The sequence below is a fragment of the Gopherus evgoodei genome, chromosome 13 (assembly GCF_007399415.2).
Source record: "Gopherus evgoodei ecotype Sinaloan lineage chromosome 13, rGopEvg1_v1.p, whole genome shotgun sequence".
NCBI lineage: Eukaryota > Metazoa > Chordata > Testudines > Testudinidae > Gopherus > Gopherus evgoodei.
In genome coordinates this window covers 16,691,387-16,708,596 of record NC_044334.1, presented here as the reverse complement: position 1 = coordinate 16,708,596, position 17,210 = coordinate 16,691,387, and the positions used below count along the sequence as shown (strand labels likewise).

General features: G+C 40.6%; 1 protein-coding gene across 15 annotated transcripts in view; it reads right to left on the bottom strand.

The window, feature by feature from the left end:
* The window catches only part of ARVCF (ARVCF delta catenin family member), a 466,295-nt gene that overhangs the window by 59,555 nt on the left and 389,530 nt on the right, over nt 1-17,210 (bottom strand). For 14 of the 15 annotated variants that reach the window (XM_030583068.1, XM_030583067.1, XM_030583069.1 and 11 more), the window contains 3 exons: nt 16,439-16,610; nt 14,138-14,155; nt 7,177-7,248 (listed from right to left, as the gene is read on the bottom strand). In XM_030583068.1, the coding sequence (XP_030438928.1) occupies nt 7,177-7,248; nt 14,138-14,155; nt 16,439-16,610 (262 nt within the window). The remainder of the gene's footprint in view (nt 1-7,176; nt 7,249-14,137; nt 14,156-16,438; nt 16,611-17,210) is intronic. The other variant, XM_030583071.1, reaches the window with a different exon arrangement.

The following is a 17,210-nucleotide window of genomic DNA, read 5'->3' as shown; positions in this document are numbered from 1 at the left end:
GCCTTACAATTTCCACCGGCAGGAGGAGGAGATGTGGGGATAGTACCATTATCAGTCAGTCAGTCATTTATTCACAACACTGCAGTCAAAACTAATGATTGAAAGGAGTCAGAAAAGGGCACATGAACACTTGAATCAACTCGCACGGTTTTAAAGAAATCAAACAAAAGTGACAGTAAGTGCTAGAGCAGTGGCTAATCATTCACAAACCCATAATCAAGATAAAACTGTTAGTGAACTTTCTCTCTCTTTCATCACACACAAACACCTTTAGTCAAAGAGAAATTATGAGCATTTTTGTAATATACTAGCTTAGAATCATTACCCTGACACTACCAGGAAGTCTAAATTCAGTTGCTTATGGGCAGCAACACAAAAGATTTATTAGCCAGTTTCAACACTCACCTTCTGGAACAGAAAATCTGTTCATAGTATCAGACTGGATAGAAAGCAACTGGTCATTGTGATACATATGGAGAAGACATTCATCTGCTAGCAAATTGATCCAAAATCTAATCCACCCATATCCATAAATTTTCAGGGTAAATGCACATGCACAAATTTAAACTCGTTTTCAAATACACACAGCATTTTCACAAACAGCCAGCTTCTTGCAGCAGCACTGACTTGTTAACAGGACGTCACGGATTTGTTCCATTCCTAAATAGCTTTAGTTTCAGGACCTAGGTTACATACCTTCATCCTACTCTATAGGCAACTGCTGCAATTAAATGGCAGTTAAGAACAAAATAATCTTATGGATGGACTGGACCTCAGGAGGCAATCTAGGTTATGCCCCTTTGCTGAGCAAGATTAAGTACCTCTAAAATTATGCCCACTAAGTGTTTATCTAACCTGTCCTTTAAAAATTCCAGTGACAGAGACCACTCTGGAAGCCTATTCCAGAGGTCAACTACCCTTATCATTGAAAAGTTGTTTCTAATATCTAACCTAAATCTCCTTTGCTTCAGATTAAGCTCATTAATTCTTGTCCTACCTTCCATGGATATGGAAAACAATTGATCACCGTCCTCTTTATAAGCAGCCCATAACATATCTGAAGACTTATTAGTCTCCCCTTGGTAGTCTTTTCTCAAGTCTAAACATACCCAAGTGTTTGGGTTTTTTTTTGTTTTTTTAAAACCTTTTCCTCACAAGTCAGGTGTCCAAAACCTTTTATTATTTTTATTTCTCTCCTCTGGACTCCCTCCACTTTGTATTTTTCTTAAATTGTGGTACCCAGAACTGAATGCAGTCCTCCAGCTCAGGCCTCGGACTAGTGCTGAGCACAGCAGCACAATTACCTGCTGTGTCTTATATCCGACACTCCTGTTAATATATCCCCAATAATATTAGACTTCTTTGCAATTGCATCACGTTGTTGACTCATATTCAATTTGCTATCCACTATAGCCACCAAATCCTTTTCAGCAATACTGCTGCCTAGCCATTTATTTCCCATTTTGTATTTGAGAATTTGCTTTTTCCTTTCTTTGCACTTATCTTTATTGAATTTCACCCTGTTGATGTCAGAGCACTTCTCCAATTTGTCATGGCCATTTTAAATTCTAATCCTTTCTGACAAAATGCCTGCTACCCCTCCTACCTTGGTGTAATTCACAAATTGTATAAGCACACTCTTCACTCTGTTATCCAAGAGATTAACGAAAATTTTGACTAACACCAGATACAGGACAGATCTCTGTGGGACCCCACTAGATACATCCTCCCAGTTTGACAGCAAACCATTGATAATTACTGCACTCTGAATACCATCTTTCAACCAGTTATGTACCCATCTTACAGCAATTTCATCTAGATCATATTTCCCTAGTTTGATTATAAGACTTATGTGGGAATGTGTCAAAATCAAGATATATCATGTCTACTGACTAGGCCAGGAACTCAGTCAAAGAGGGAAATTAGGTTTGTTTAGCATGACTTCTTCTTGAACAGTAGAGATAAGTGGACAACAATTTCATCCGTTAGTTCATGTATCAGGTAGAGATGGACCTGAACAAATCCTCTTTTGTCCAAACACTTCCAGTCTCCATAATGGGATGAGCCAAACCCCTGAGCTGTGCCCATCTCCAATACCCAAGTATCTAACAGCAACCTATGTTATGCCATTATACACATGAACTAAAAGCTGATAGTTTGTAGTTTTCAATTTAATTATTAACCACCAGGTTTGACTGCATAGAAAAGCAAATTAGAGACATTTAACAAATGGGCAGGATTTCCCTGCCTCTTGCCCAAGAGATGGACATTCTAAGGAGTTAACCACTCCAGGACAACAAGTGTCACAAACTTTAAACCAACTCTAGAGGGCTTAAGGCCATCAATAGATTTCTTGAAAAGACTTGGTTACCTCATCAATCTGCTATTCTGATTACAGCCTTCCCTGACAGAATGACATCGTATTCTCTCCCCCCCCGCCCCACACACTTCTTGTGTTCTCCTCTTTATCGTCTGCTCAGTTTATTTTTACCTTAACACCGGTATAAGTAAGGGCTCTAAAAGCTAAGCAAAGGCACCATGCTGTGCTGTATTTACTTTTTTTTTTTTTTTTTTTTTTTTTTTTAGGTTTTGCACAGGAGAAATCAATACTTGTATTATTTGTGATATTCACTGCCAAAGAGGACATTCTGCAGAGGAGACAATTAGCCAATAGAATTTTTATCAACCTACTTTAGAATGATGAAGAATTTTAGCAACATCGTTTTTCTAACGATGGACTAGAATGAGCATTTTGCTCACGACCTGCCCCAGTTTAACAAACATGTTTTCCCATTAGCACTCTATCCCATTCCCTTCTGACTCACATGGGATCTCCTCAGTTCCAGCAAACAGAAGCGTATCTCCCCGCCCTACCTGTCAGAAAGATGAGCCACATCCTTCAAGGAGGAGGAAACAGGGAAAAGCTGCTCTTTAGACTTCTTTTCCTACTATGGGCAGAGCACTCTGGACAATGCCACAGAAGACTTTTTCTATTAGATGGAACCATTTCTGAAAACACTGTGCACTGTCCCACACCATGCTAACAGATTTATCCACAAATAAGCAGCCTGAAGCTGGAAGTGTGGCACGGAAACAGATGTTCAATGACATACAAGGCTAGGCAAACTCTGTCCTTTCAGGCTAGTCTGATATGCATTTAAAAACGAACAGCCATTGGCGAAAAGCAGCTCACATTTTTAAGACACTAGATCCCTGCTTGAAAAATTGCATATCACCAGTTCCATTCCACATGGCAACCAAATGGTATTATCCCAGGGCAGAATACACTAACAAAGCCAGGCAGTCACCTCGAACCTGCTTCTCTCTTTTAAATACACCAACTTGTTTACAGGACACTGAAGAAAAGGTGCCAAAACCTATGCCTATTTCTATTTAAACACACACAGCTATTCATTAGGCAGAGATTTGTGATTAAGGTCCTGTGGACACCAATTTAACTTTCTAGAGATATCTAGTAGAACTGCTCCTTTTCTAGTTCACAGTTTCTTAAAGCCAACATGAACACTGGATCAACTGAACCCAATGATCACATTTATGAAGACATTTCTATAAAGGCAGTGGTTCTCAATGAGGGGTCTGGGGCCCCCTGGGGGGCTGTGAGCAGGTTTCAGGGGGTCTGCCAAGCAGGACCAATGTTAGATCCGCTGGGGCCCAGGGCAGAAAGCCGAAGCCCCACTGCATGGGGCTGAAGGAGAAGCCTCAGCAGCTTAGCTTCATGGTGCCCCAGACAATTGCCCTGCTTGCTACCCCCTAACGCTGGCTTTGGCTTTTATATGCATAAAACCAGTTATGGCACAGCTGGGCTGTGGAATTTCTATAGCATGTTGAGTGGGGGGCCTTAGAAAGAAAAAAGTTGAGAACCCTGTTGTAAGGGAATCATGACCAGCAATTTTTAAGGCTGCTCCTTAGCTTGCCCAATGAACGCTAGGGAAATTGACTAAGATTCAGAAAACCTAACAGCACTGCCTCCCAATAGTCTGTTAACTACCGCAATGTTCATTTGCTGCTCTGCATGAACAGCTCTTATTAGCTACTGTAGTTTCGTTTGCTCACATAAAGATTCCCACAGACAACTCACTTAATATGGCTTTAATAATACATGAAACAGATTAATCTATAATTGTTGGGTTTTGAAAAAGCACTTCCTTGTGTCACTCAAACCAAATACATTTGATCATTAAAACTTGCATGATTTTTCAACCTTCAAAATGAGATTCAGCCTCAGCTGAAAGCTGATTTCATCAGAGTCAATTATGCTCCATGGCCCAGATCTGACCTGAGCTGTTGAACTGTTTTGAAACTGCAATTTTATTTTGCTTATCTTTCTGAACAATTCAAAAAAGCAGCAATCTTGTTCGTTTCTGGGTCCTAGCGGTTCTATCGGGTAAACAGACTGTTTTGCAGGAAACTTAAGGAAAAAAAGTCGTAAACGTTAATTTGTTTTTCCTCCTCAAGTACACTTCAGTAAAAGGTTTTTTCATGTCCCTTGTTTCCCAAGAGGTATCATCCATCAAAATGCTGATGGGATTAATCTTTTGACCTAATCTAGTATGTGATATGTAGTCAGACTAGCATTATCCATATAGATTAAATTTGGGTTCCTCAAAATCAAAGAAAACCTCTTGAACAACATATAATCTTAGCAGCCTAGCTGCGTAGGCAAGGAGATTAGAGAGACGAGGTGGGTGAGGTAATATCTTTTATTGGACAGAAGTTGGTCCAATAAAAGATATTACCTCACCCATCTTGTTTCTTTAATATCCTGGGACCAACACAGCTACAACACTGCACAGGCAACAAGACATAGTCGTGACTCCCAGCAGGCACATTCACAAAACACTGTTGTCAGCAAAGTCCACCCACAGCGTGCTTTTTTTTTTCCCCCTTTAAGAAAATAGAATGTTTGCACAAGATGCATTTCTCTATAGAAGTCTTGTGTGTCCATTTTTCTCTGCCTGGCACCCACACTGCAACCACATTTAGCAGTAAATTAAAGGGCTGAGGCCTGTCTTATGCCATACATGTAACGTTTGTTCTACTTTCCTTTTTTACTTTGGATTTCTGAATCCTCTAACAAGTAGTTATCAAGCCCATTTGTCCAAAAAGTAAAGTGCTCAGTTAAGCACTTAAAAACCACCTAGAACATATTTCAGGCCCAGCCTAAATTTTTTATCCTTAAAAGGCCTCTCTGCTCTGCAACTTAACCATGGGCCCACCCCTGAATCAGTATGTGCGTGAAGGCTCTTTGCATCTTCCGGGAGCACTGAGTATCTTGCATGATTAGACCCAGATCAAAACTGGTACTGAAGCACAAGTCTAGCAAGATACAACCACAGTTTCCTTAGCAAAGAGAGGCAACCTGTGTCTATATATAAACCAGTATACAGACTGAGGCCAATATGTCAGTTCATAAACAACTCATTGCCCATAAAGTACTAGATTCCTAGTTAAAAATTTAAGTGTTTCACTATATACAACATCAACCTAATCTTATATGGTGCTTCAATAGCTCTCAAGGTGCTTCACAAAGGAGGTGAGTAGCAGTATCCCCATTTTACAGATGGGGAAACCGAGGCAGAGAGGAGAGGAGATGAGACTTGCTCAGGTCACGCAGCAGGTCAATGGTAGAGCTGGCAATAGAATCCATGTATTCCGAGTCTCAATTCGATGCTCTATCCACTAGGCCACATTGCCTCCCTATCCACAGTATAAACTATACATGCAATGTGGATGAGCTAACATTTTTTTTAATTTATTTTCCTTACCTTTTTTTCCCTTTTCCTTTTTTAAATAAAGAAGATGAGAAAAATACTTGTGTGTATTTATTTTTTTTCATTTAGACCCACTTAGATCTTGGCAGTCACATCTCATTTAGGTGAATGGTGCTCACGGAAGAGAGTTTTCTGCAGGGCACAGTTAACAGGGCAGCACTGCATCAGTTTGCATGGGAAAGGCTGTATCTTTGCAATGGAAACACAAACATTTTAAATGAAAGCTTGAGATTTGCAAAAAATGGAAGTATGCAGTAAAAGTCACAGGAGATCCCCAAATTATCCCCTAAATTACAGCTGAGAAGGAGTACTCTATGCACCAAATGTTTGTGAAGAGATTTCACTTCTCCCAACAGCTGAAATACACACACAATGCCAAAGAAAACCAGAGCACAATCCATCAAAATCTCCCTCTGGACCTCCAGTCTCTGGATGCCCTGAAAAGCTACAGGGGCTGCTGACTGCAGCAGGCAAAATCATCATTATCAGGGGAAGGTCAACCAGCAGTGGATGACACAAAACTCCCGAAAGACCTAAACTAATGTGAACTAATAGTGAACTGTAAAGCTGACAGTGAAAAGCGGATTACGAGGAAAGTGAAGAAGGGAAGAGGAGAGCTCTTGTAAATAACCTCCTATGTCTCCTGCTCTACCCAACACCCTATGCTTGTGTCTATTGTGGAGAAAGTGCAAAACTGAGAGTGGATCCCACGTTTTGTCCCTGGATGGAGGCACTTTCACCCAACTCTAGGCTTAATTTGCCCCCATTATCTCCCGTGGCCAGTTTAATCAATAGAAACCTACGTAAGAACAGCCATACTGGATCAGACCCAAGGTCCATTTAGTCCAGAATCCTGTCTTCCAGCAGTGACCAATGCCAGGTGCCCCAGTGGGAATGAGCAGAAAAGTTAATCATCAAGTGATCCATCCCGTTGCCCATTCCCAGCTTCTGGCAAACATATGCTAGGGGCTGGGAATGAGCAACAGGGAATGGATTACCTGCTCTGTTCATTCCATTTGGGACACCTGGCATTGGCCACAGTCAGAAAACAGAATATTGGGCTAGACAGACCTTTGGTCCAACCCAGTATGGCCGTTATGTAGGTTTCTATTGATTAAACTGGCCACAGGCGATAATGGGGGCAGATTAAGCCTAGGGTTGGGTGAAAGTGCCTCCATCCAGTGAAAAAACATGTGATCCATTCACAAAAAGAGTAGTCGAGTATTGTACATGGGAAGAGAAGCAGCACACTGACATGCATCTATTATTTCAACTGAGTACAAGGTATAAGCACTGTATCTTGCTCATTTTGCAAGTCCCTTTAAAAATCCCCACCTCCTGCGTTCCTTATTTTCAAGAGCACATACCCAGATTAGTGCATTACCTTTTGCTGCTTCGGACCGCTTGGGCAAATCAAGTGTATCAAAGTTCCTGTCCAGACCTCCATTCTTCTTTCCTGTACATAAAATAGGACCATAAATGACAAAGGGTTTCAGTGGATGGATAGAACAGTTACTGTACTATGCATCTACAGTATGAAAGGTGCTAACAGGACCAGAATATAGCCTTTATTTGCACATATTCAGCCTTCAATCCGCACGTGTAGCCATTGTGCCTGTATAAGCAATTTAGGTACAAAACTGCACACCTCCTGGCTTGATTTACAAAGGTTCTGACTATCTGCAGTTCCCTTCAATTCAGTGAGTCTTGGGGGTGGCTCAGCTCCTCTGAAATTCAGGCCATTTAGCTGCATTGTCAAGTTATTTTCCTCACTCATAAATCCAGTGTATTGTGCCCTTATAAACAATGTAGACAAAAAATTCTTGCCTCGTATCTTCCAGCTGCATGAGGCTTTTTGTCTGTTTTTCAGTAGAAGATACATCTTGACTACTAGATTCACTGTGCACTGCTATATATTGGAACAAGGATGAGGTGCAGACACAAACAGAATGGGCCCCCTTTTTAGTGCTATTCGCTTAAACAGTTCTGCAGGAAGGCCTGGATTTAATATATCGCAAAGAGGATGGCAAATAACCTTAAACTGTCCTTCAATCAACGCAATGTAATTTTGGCTGCTTATTTGTAACCAAGGGAAATGATTTTGTGCTTTACACACTTTGCTAAGGGACATGGTCAGATTCATACCGTTACCTTAACTTTAATTTAAAGGAAGTTTAATTTTAGCAGAAGGTAGCCCACTGGACATTTTGACAAGACCCATGTAAAAATCGGCTTGCTGATGCGTGCATGAATTCAGGCTTTGAATTCAGGGCTCTGAAAACAGAACATAAGAATGGCCATACAGGGTCAGACCAATGGTCCATGTAGCCCAGTATCCTATCTTCCGACTGTGGCTAGTGACAAGTGCTTCAGAGGAAATAAACAGAACAGGGAAATTATCAATGATCCATCCCCCCCATCATCCAGTCCCAGCCTCTGGCAATTAGAAGCTTAGAACACCCAGAATCGCCATTGATGGATCTATCCTTCATGAACTTACCAGATTCTTTTTTGAACCTAGCTACAGTTTTGACCTTCACAACATCCCCTGGCAATGAGTTCCACAAGCTGATTGTGTGAACAAGTACTTCCTTGTGTTTATTTTAAACCTGCTGTCTATTAATTTCATTGAATGAACCCTCGTTCTTATTTTTCCCTTCACATAAAACATTTCCTCATTCACTTTCTCCACACCATTCATAATTTTATAGATCTTTATCACATTCCCCCCTTAGTCATCTCTTTCCAAGATGAACAGTCCCAGTCTCTCTCATCTCTCCTCATATGGAAGCTGTTTCATCCCCTAATCATTTTCGTTGCCCTGCTCTGTACTTTTTCCAATTCTAATTTATCTTTTTTGAGAGGGGATGATCAGAACTGCACACAGTAGTCAAGGTGTGGCTATACCAAGGATTTATATACAGCAAAACTTCAGAGTTACGAACTGACTGGTCAACCACACACCTCATTTGGAACCAGAAGTATGCAATCAGGCAGCAGCAGAAAGACAGAGAGCAAGCAAGCAAGCAAATACAGTGCAGTACTGTGTAAAACAAATACAGAGGAATTTAAAAAAAAGAAGATTTGACACAGTAAGGAAACAGTTTCTATGCTTGTATCATTTTAGTTAAGATATTAAAAGCAGGATTTTTCTTCTGCATAGTGAAGTTTCAAAGCTGTATTAAGTCAATGTTCAGTTGTAAACTTTTGAAAGAACCATAACATTTTGGTCAGTTAAAACCCACTCCATTCCTGAGGTGTTTGTAACTCAGAGGTTCCATTACAGGGTATTAAAATATTTGTCTTATTATCTATCCCTTTCATAATGGCTCCTAACATTGCTAGCTTTTTTGACTGCCACTGCACATTGAGCAGATCTTTTCAGAGAACTATCCACAATGACTCCAAGCGCTCTTTCTTGAGTGATAACAGCTAATTTAGACTCTATCATTCTGTATGTATAGTTGCAATTATGTTTTCCACTGTGCATTACTTTGCATTTATCAGCACTGAATTTCATCTGCCATTTTGTTGCACAATCACCTAGTTTTGTTAGATCTCTTTGCAACTCTTCACAGTTTGCTTTGGGATTAACTATCTTAAGTACTTCTGTATCATCTGCAGATTTTGCCACCTGACTCTTTACCCCTTTTTCCAGACAATTTATAAATATGTTCAACAGCACTGGTCCCAGTACAGATCCCTGGCGGACACACAGCTATTTACCTCTCTGCGTTCTGAAAATTGACCATCTATTTCTTTGTTTCCTGTCTTTTAACCAGTTACTGATCCATGAGAAGACCTTCCTTATCATCCCACAGCTGCTTACTTTGCTTAAGAGCCTTCGGTGAGGGATCTTGTCAAAGGCTTTCAGAAAGTCCAAGTACACAATATCTACTGGATCAGCCTTGTCCACATTTGTTGACTCCTCAAAAGAATTCTGATAGATTGGAGAGGCATGATTTTCCATTACAAAAGCTGTGTTGACTCTTCCCCAACACATTGCATTCTTCTGTGGGTCTGATAATTCTGTTCTTTACTATAGTTTCAACCACTTTACCTGGTACAGATGTTGTGCTTACTACCAGCCTATAATAGCAAGGGTCACCTCTGGAGCCTTTTTTAAAATTGGCATCACATTAGCTATCCTCTAGACATCTGGTACAGAAACTGATTTAGGCAATTGGTTATGTACCACTGTTAATAGTTCTGCAGTTTCATATCTGAATTCCTTCAGAACTCTTGACTGAATACGATCTAGTTCCAGTGACTTAGTATTGTTTAGTTTATCAATTTGTTCCAAAAATAGCAAGGTGGGGAAGTATGGTTTAATTTTCACCATTTTTCTCCTACTAAGAGGGAGGGAGGAAACAGTCTGCTCTGGGGCAACTACACCTTGATATTATGTTGGACTTCAGGGCTCCTTACCATCAGAAAAGCATTGACAGATTGGAGAGAGCGAGAGAGAGACTGAGACTGACTTTAAAGGAAGAGCAAAAGGCTGGTGGATTTATGAGGAAATATTACAATATTTACAGTTTAGCTCTGGTTGACAACTAAGTGTGGGGACAATTGCATAATTACTTTTCACAATGCATAATAATCAAGACGGGAAAGGAATTATTTAGGATGGTACAAAGCAGTTGAACTACGAGCAATGGGATGAAGCTTGGAACACCACAATTTAAGCAAGCTAACAGTGCATCTACTGGACTGCAGAATAATCTCCCACATGAAAGGCTGAAAGCTGCATCACTTGAGACATTTAAAAATATATAGGACAAAGCACTTGAAAATATAATGTAGTGAGCAATCTGGCTGTGTTGTAGGACTTGGTTGTGAGATGGGAAAGACCTACAAGTCTGAAATGCAAGAAGCATCACTAGCTTGTAAATATTTTGGCTCCAAAATAAACTAACAGATCCCAAACCATTTAGGGCCAGTTTCACTTTCCACTGGAGTCAGTGGGAGCCCTTCAATTTACTTCAATGTAACTGGACCAGTCCCTTAAAAAACATTTACCAACATGACAATTGCTGACCAAATTCATCTTGACGGACTACGGTTTGCCCCTACACCATTGCATATGGCTATCCCTTTTGTTCTGCATCAGACACTGGAAACATGCATCTAAAGCTTTGTTGGTTTGAAAAGGATGTTTTCTTAGTTGTACCAGACCATAAAGTCCCATTTTCTTATCTGCCAAAAGTTCATACCCTCACATTTTGTTCCATTCCTTTTGAAAAATCTCTTTTCTAAAATGAGGGATGGGAATTAGTGATAGCCGTAAACCCTCACTCCAATTCTCGGGCCATGTTAAAACTCAGTCATATGTTGCTTGGGGAGCTACTGACACACAGAGGAAGACAAAATGTCAGGCATTATGATAGGATGCTACTTTTTATGGTGACAGTTGAATCTGGCTGTTCCGCCGAAAACCCTGCTCTGGTTGTCACTGCTCGGAGCTAAGAAAAATCCCACGACAGAGGGAAAGAGGGACAATGAAGGGAGGGTGGCTTAAAATTATAGTGTTGGGAAACGAAAAGCTCTAACCGAAGACAGAAGAACTTGCCTCCATTTTATCTACAGAATTTAGTTTAGGCAATAATTTTACCACAGGTGTTAAGTTCTGGGTTCCTGTCCCTGGCAAGTTTCAAACTCAGGGCAGTTTTACTCTGAAAATAAGCTTGTTAAAAGCGGAACCTTACTGAACAGATCTGTTCAAAGCCCTGTCTATTTACTTTAAAATACGGTTTGGTTCTGTTATTCCTATTAGCCCTGCTGAGTTAGTGTGGTAAGAAAATGAGCTCAATTCTTCTCCTTCTTGTGCATCAATTGAATTGTTAATTAAATTCAAATCAGATACTCTTGTGCATAATCTCTGAAGACCCAGTTTACGCAGATGGCACAGAGCCTATTTTAGGCTGCAGAGTGCAAGTGCCTGTTTATTAAACAGCATTTCACACAGCAAAAGCGTTCTACCTGTCCTCTGTGATACTCATTGACTGCCATTCAATTTCTGGGCAAGGTATAGGTGCCGCCTTTCACTTACGAAGCCCTCAGTGGTTTGCCTCACGGCCACATGAGAAACAGCTTCTCTTCTCATGTAATAGGACAGCAGTTGTAATTAGCTGGCAGTTTAAAAGGAAAGCATTATTTTCTCAGTGAGGAGAGTCCTCAGTGAGTACTTTTCCATGCTGGTCCACCAAGTACCAGGGTTGGGAAATTGCAGATCATGTTGCAAGGCATCTAAATTCCCAAGATTTTTCCTGTGGGAGGAGCGAATTAGGAAGGATAAATCTGTGATGCAGGGGAGGAGCCAAGAGAAGTCTGCGTGAGGATGGGAAGGTTCATACAACTATGGCCTTTTTTGAACCATTGAGTTGTATTGGTTTAAATTCGTTTTGGCAGCACCCACATGAGAGGACGGGCACTTGTAAAAATGGATTAAATTTACCAATTTTAAAATCCATTCATAATTTTATCATAATTGCAAAATTGAGTGACATGAATCTCTTCCCCAACTGATGTCATGCAAAACTTACAATTTAAGATCAGCCCTGTCCTACAAAAGTTCAGTCCTAAACCCCTAACAAATTCAGCCATTCCTGCAGTGACAGTCATGGAGCATAGTGATTCTTAATGATTCCACTAGCAGATGACACCAATACGTTTTAAAGTGCAAAGTTTCTGCTTATAGATTTTTTTCCTTTCCTACCCCTGGCACGCAGAAGAAGATATTGTCAGATCTGAAGCCCCGCTCAGAACCTCACCAAAAGACGGGCAGCTTTTAATACATAGACTCATAGACTCATAGACTCTAGGACTGGAAGGGACCTCGAGAGGTCATCGAGTCCAGTCCCCTGCCCTCATGGCAGGACCAAATACTGTCTAGACCATCCCTGACAGACATTTGTCTAACCTACTCTTAAATATCTCCAGCGATGGAGATTCCACAACTTCCCTAGGCAATCTATTCCAGTGTTTAACTACCTTGACAGTTAGGAACTTTTTCCTAATGTCCAGCTACTGAGAGGCATGTTTTATGGGGCTGGGCTATAGTAGCTAGCACAGTGTTTTCGTGTGGGAAAGCAGCCTGGCAGGAAAGTTGCTTGTGTAATATATAATTATAATTCATGTAAACCGTGAAATTAAAGCGTCTTCCTTCACATAAGGACTTATCAAAAACATTACTCTGGCTCACGTACGGTCATCCTTACTGGGTCAAATGCTTTCTAAAAAGTTGGTGAGGACTTCAGGATGTGACCCTGTGTTATTTACGACTAGTATTTCAGTGTTCTTCCCACAACAGTTCTATGCTTCCCTGAAAAAGCCCAAAGGATATCCCATGTCCCCCTTCCATTTCACACCACACTTCCCTCAAGGACAAAATCCCCAGCCAGCATCTTTCTGGGTGAGAAGAACTGAAAGGGAAAGAGCCCCATAAGGGCCAGTTAACAACATGCTGCTAATTCATCAGCTAGAAAAATGCCCAGTTAAGTGACATGAGGCATTTGCTCCTCCCAGGGGCTGAGTACCACCTTCACAACACTCCTGTTCCAGGGCCTGATTAGTGGGAAGATAGAAAGCGGGGCCTCCCAAATGACACTGCAGACCACCACTGGCTTTTCACCTTAGCCCTCTTCAGTCCATTGCGCCAGCAGCAACCATCACTCGTCATCACCTGAAACCCATCCCATTCCAGCAGCCACCATCAAATCAATGACAATAAACAGAACAGCATTTTTCATCTTCAAGCCACTGTATGAAGTGACAAAGCCTCAAAACAACAGGTGAGGGAGGGAAACATTATCCTCATTCTGCAGAGAGGGAAACAGATGCTCAGGTAGGTTAAGTGATTTGCCTAGGATGACAAATGGAGTTAGTAAAGAGCTGGGATAAGAACAGGGATTTCTGGTGCCCACTCACACATTCAGACCACTAACCTATGTCTTTCACTAGCCTTGGTGAGAAAAATTTGGCCATATGCATTTACCTGATCTCTTAGCACATGAATATAGGGCCAAATTCCCACGTGAATTCCATGCACTTAGTGGGCTTACACTTTGGATGAAATGGCCTTGTATTCTTTACTGAGTGTGACCCCTTCCAAATAGCACCAACAAGACTGGAAATAGCCCCTTCATCAGACAAGCACTTTGCGTGCACCTACGAGATCTCCAAGTGAAAGCAGCAGAAATGAGCATCAGGGAAACACAGAGCTAACCCCTGTATTGCAGGCGTTGGGTCAGTGAGCTCACTGTGCTACCTCTAATCCTTGCATGTAAAAGGAGAAAGGAAGGCGATTATGGCAATGTTGGAAAGAGTGTACTGGAAGGACTCACCTTGATTGAACCACTCCTCTAATTACCAGAAAAGCAGTAAAGGAAAAACAGAAGTTTACAGGAAGGAAGAAGATACAAAGGAACAATCACAAAGAGGCAGAATTTCACAGCACAGAATCAAACCTGAAATTTACAGGGCTCCCCTTACTCTCACTAATAAGAACACTTTCTCCTTCCCTCTTGTTCCTGCTGAAAGTGTGTTTTTACCCCTGAAGATTCTTTTCCTTTTCAGTTATTTCCAAAAATGCTGAAGGTAGTGGGGGAAAGGAGGCAGACTAGCCCTCTGCAGAGGTGTTTGAAATGCTATGATCAATGACTATGAAATAAAATAATAAAACATCACAAGATTTAGGAAGAAAGAAAGACTCAATCTATTTTCAAGTGCTAGACTGAGAAGAGTAAGGAATTTTTAGTCTAGATTTTCATAGAAATTTACAAGTAAGAGAAGCGTTATTTTAGTCATGATTTTAAAAGCAGACTTACTAATGGATTTTTTTTTTTTAAAAAATACTAAGCCTGCGTGTCCCTCTCAACCCTTCTGATCTGCACATCACCAGCTGGGAGCTCTGCATTCCTACTAGTCAATTACATCCTAGAAAATGGCATGAATTTTTACAGCTGAGAGCTGCATAGGAAAAAGGACTAAAACATGCTTCGGAAAAATAATTGGGATTTTCTCTGAACATTGTGAGCCAAAATTGAGAGGCCACCAAGTATCTGCATCTCTCACTCAAGTCAATGGCAGTTTGTCCTCAATGTCCCTCATGATTTTGGCTGCAACTTTCCCCAAAACACAACCCCAAAATTTTTGGCTGATAAATTCAGAAACCATATACAGACAGAGAACATATATAGGGCTGGGTCCTACGGGAAGTGGATCGACATCTGACATACAAGAGCAGTGCAGTCATTTAGAAGTCCTCAGGCTCTTCACTCATCAAGATGAAAATCATTACAGCTCAGCAATCATGCTCTCACTCTCTACACAGGGAATCTATTTCACCCATCAGATGTATTTTTCACATGCTTCCACCCCAATGGCATTGCTCTCAAGTGGCAGGATAATATAGACCCACAAAGGAAAGAGCAGATGGCTCAAGTGAGCATAAGTTAATTGTTTGTAAAGAAAATCATATTACCTTTTCCCATATACACTGTACAAGTCCTGGCCAAGCAAGTGATGTTTTCTGCCTCCTCAAAGAGTTCTTCCAATTGCTAAAAAGACCTTTTTTTTTTTAATTTAAAATTACATTAGGTCAAGCTGAAGACAGACTGTGGTTACTGTGATACATACTACAATAACTACTGTAGTATACTGAACTAGAACAACTTGACACCAGATATTTAAGTTCAGTATATGTGGGAGGACTAAATTTTTAAACCTAGGACTGTAGGTTAGGGCCCTCAAATTTGTGCACTCAAATTAGAGCAATTTCATACCTGGCCAATTATCAGCATAAAAAACCCCAAACAGTATTTGGCTACCCACAGTGATCTGAGTACACACTAACAAAGAACTGGGTGCTCAACTTGGAAACTTTGAGAGAATTGTCTGGAAGTTGTATTTCCTAAACTAATGAGGAACTATAGAAGTTGAGTGTCAGTATTTGAAAGGAAGATAAAAAGGAGGTTTACTGAGACTTTATTAATCCCCTCTTGAGATGCAACGTATTTGTGACACTCGTGCCCAACAGGGAGAGAACAGGTCTAAAGTGACTGACAATTAAAAGCTACTAGAATCACATTTGCAATTTAAATGAATGTAAGAGTGACAGCATTGTGCTTTTTATAAAAAATGTGATAGATTAAAAAATATGAAACAGAACAACCATGCATGGAAATTAGCGTGTACTTGGCTTGTTTCCAGATAAATCAGCAAATGCTATGGAGCAAGATGGATGGAACGAATGTGAAACTTTCAGAGGATTTGATGCATGAGGCAATACTGGCACATGATGAGATGCTGAAATCATCAGCCTTCGCCAGCAGTGGACATGAAGGAGCTGGTCATACTTCAGTGCACATAACCACTATTGTTACACATACATATCAATGAGAGAATAGTTCCTAAAATAGATAGTAATAATGAACAGAGAAGATCAACACATGCCCCAATCCTGCAAACATAGAATCACAGAATTAGAAAACATGCAACTGCATAACTCTACTTAGTCCCATTGGTGCCAATGAAGTTACTTATATTAGTAAAATTACACAAGCTAGCTTGCAGGATCAGGGGTATACACAGCAATGTGACTCCAAGAATCACTCTTATTTATGAGACCACTATATGACACAAACCTTTAGCTTTCTTCCCTCCAAAGCAGCCAGCGTCCTCTTTCTTCTTCTTCTGAGAGCCTCCTGTGCTGGTAGGCTGATTTGCATCCAGCTCCTGGTACTTGTCGGCTCCTGGGACCTCTTTGTGGACGTGATATGAAAGGTTTCGCATAATGCACACACAGTTCTCCACGGACTGTCAGAAGAGATTTAAATTGGGAAAAAAACAAACACACACACCCTCATATCTGCAAACTTTTACACGGGGGAAGAAAATAAAAATTCTCCCTGAGGGAAGAATGATTTGATCAAATAAGCCTTAATTTGAGGTTCTATTAAACCAATGGTTTAAATTTAACTCCCTTCATAAATAGCACCTATGCAAGACACAGGCTCTCTGATCAAAGACACCACCAGATCTTGTTTAAAGAATATAGATTTGACTATAAAAGATGTACTGGGCAGTTACTATATCATCAAACATTTTCCTTTTCCGATACACCATTCCCCTCCATATCAAGAGACCCATTTAGCTGAACTTCCTCTGGCCCAAACTTCAAGGTTGCATTGAAATCAATAGGAATACAAGCAGACCTTGTAGTAATAGTTAATCCTTAACAGTTCTCTGTAGGTTGCAAAGGAAAACATCAGGTGGTTTCAAAATCAACTTACAAAATGGTCTGTGATTAAGTGACAAAGCTTTTGAGTGCAGTTTGCTTCTGCAGGTCTCATATAGACTGAGACTCAGTTTGAAAAAAATATAAAGCTAAGACATTTTATATAACCAACAAGGCAT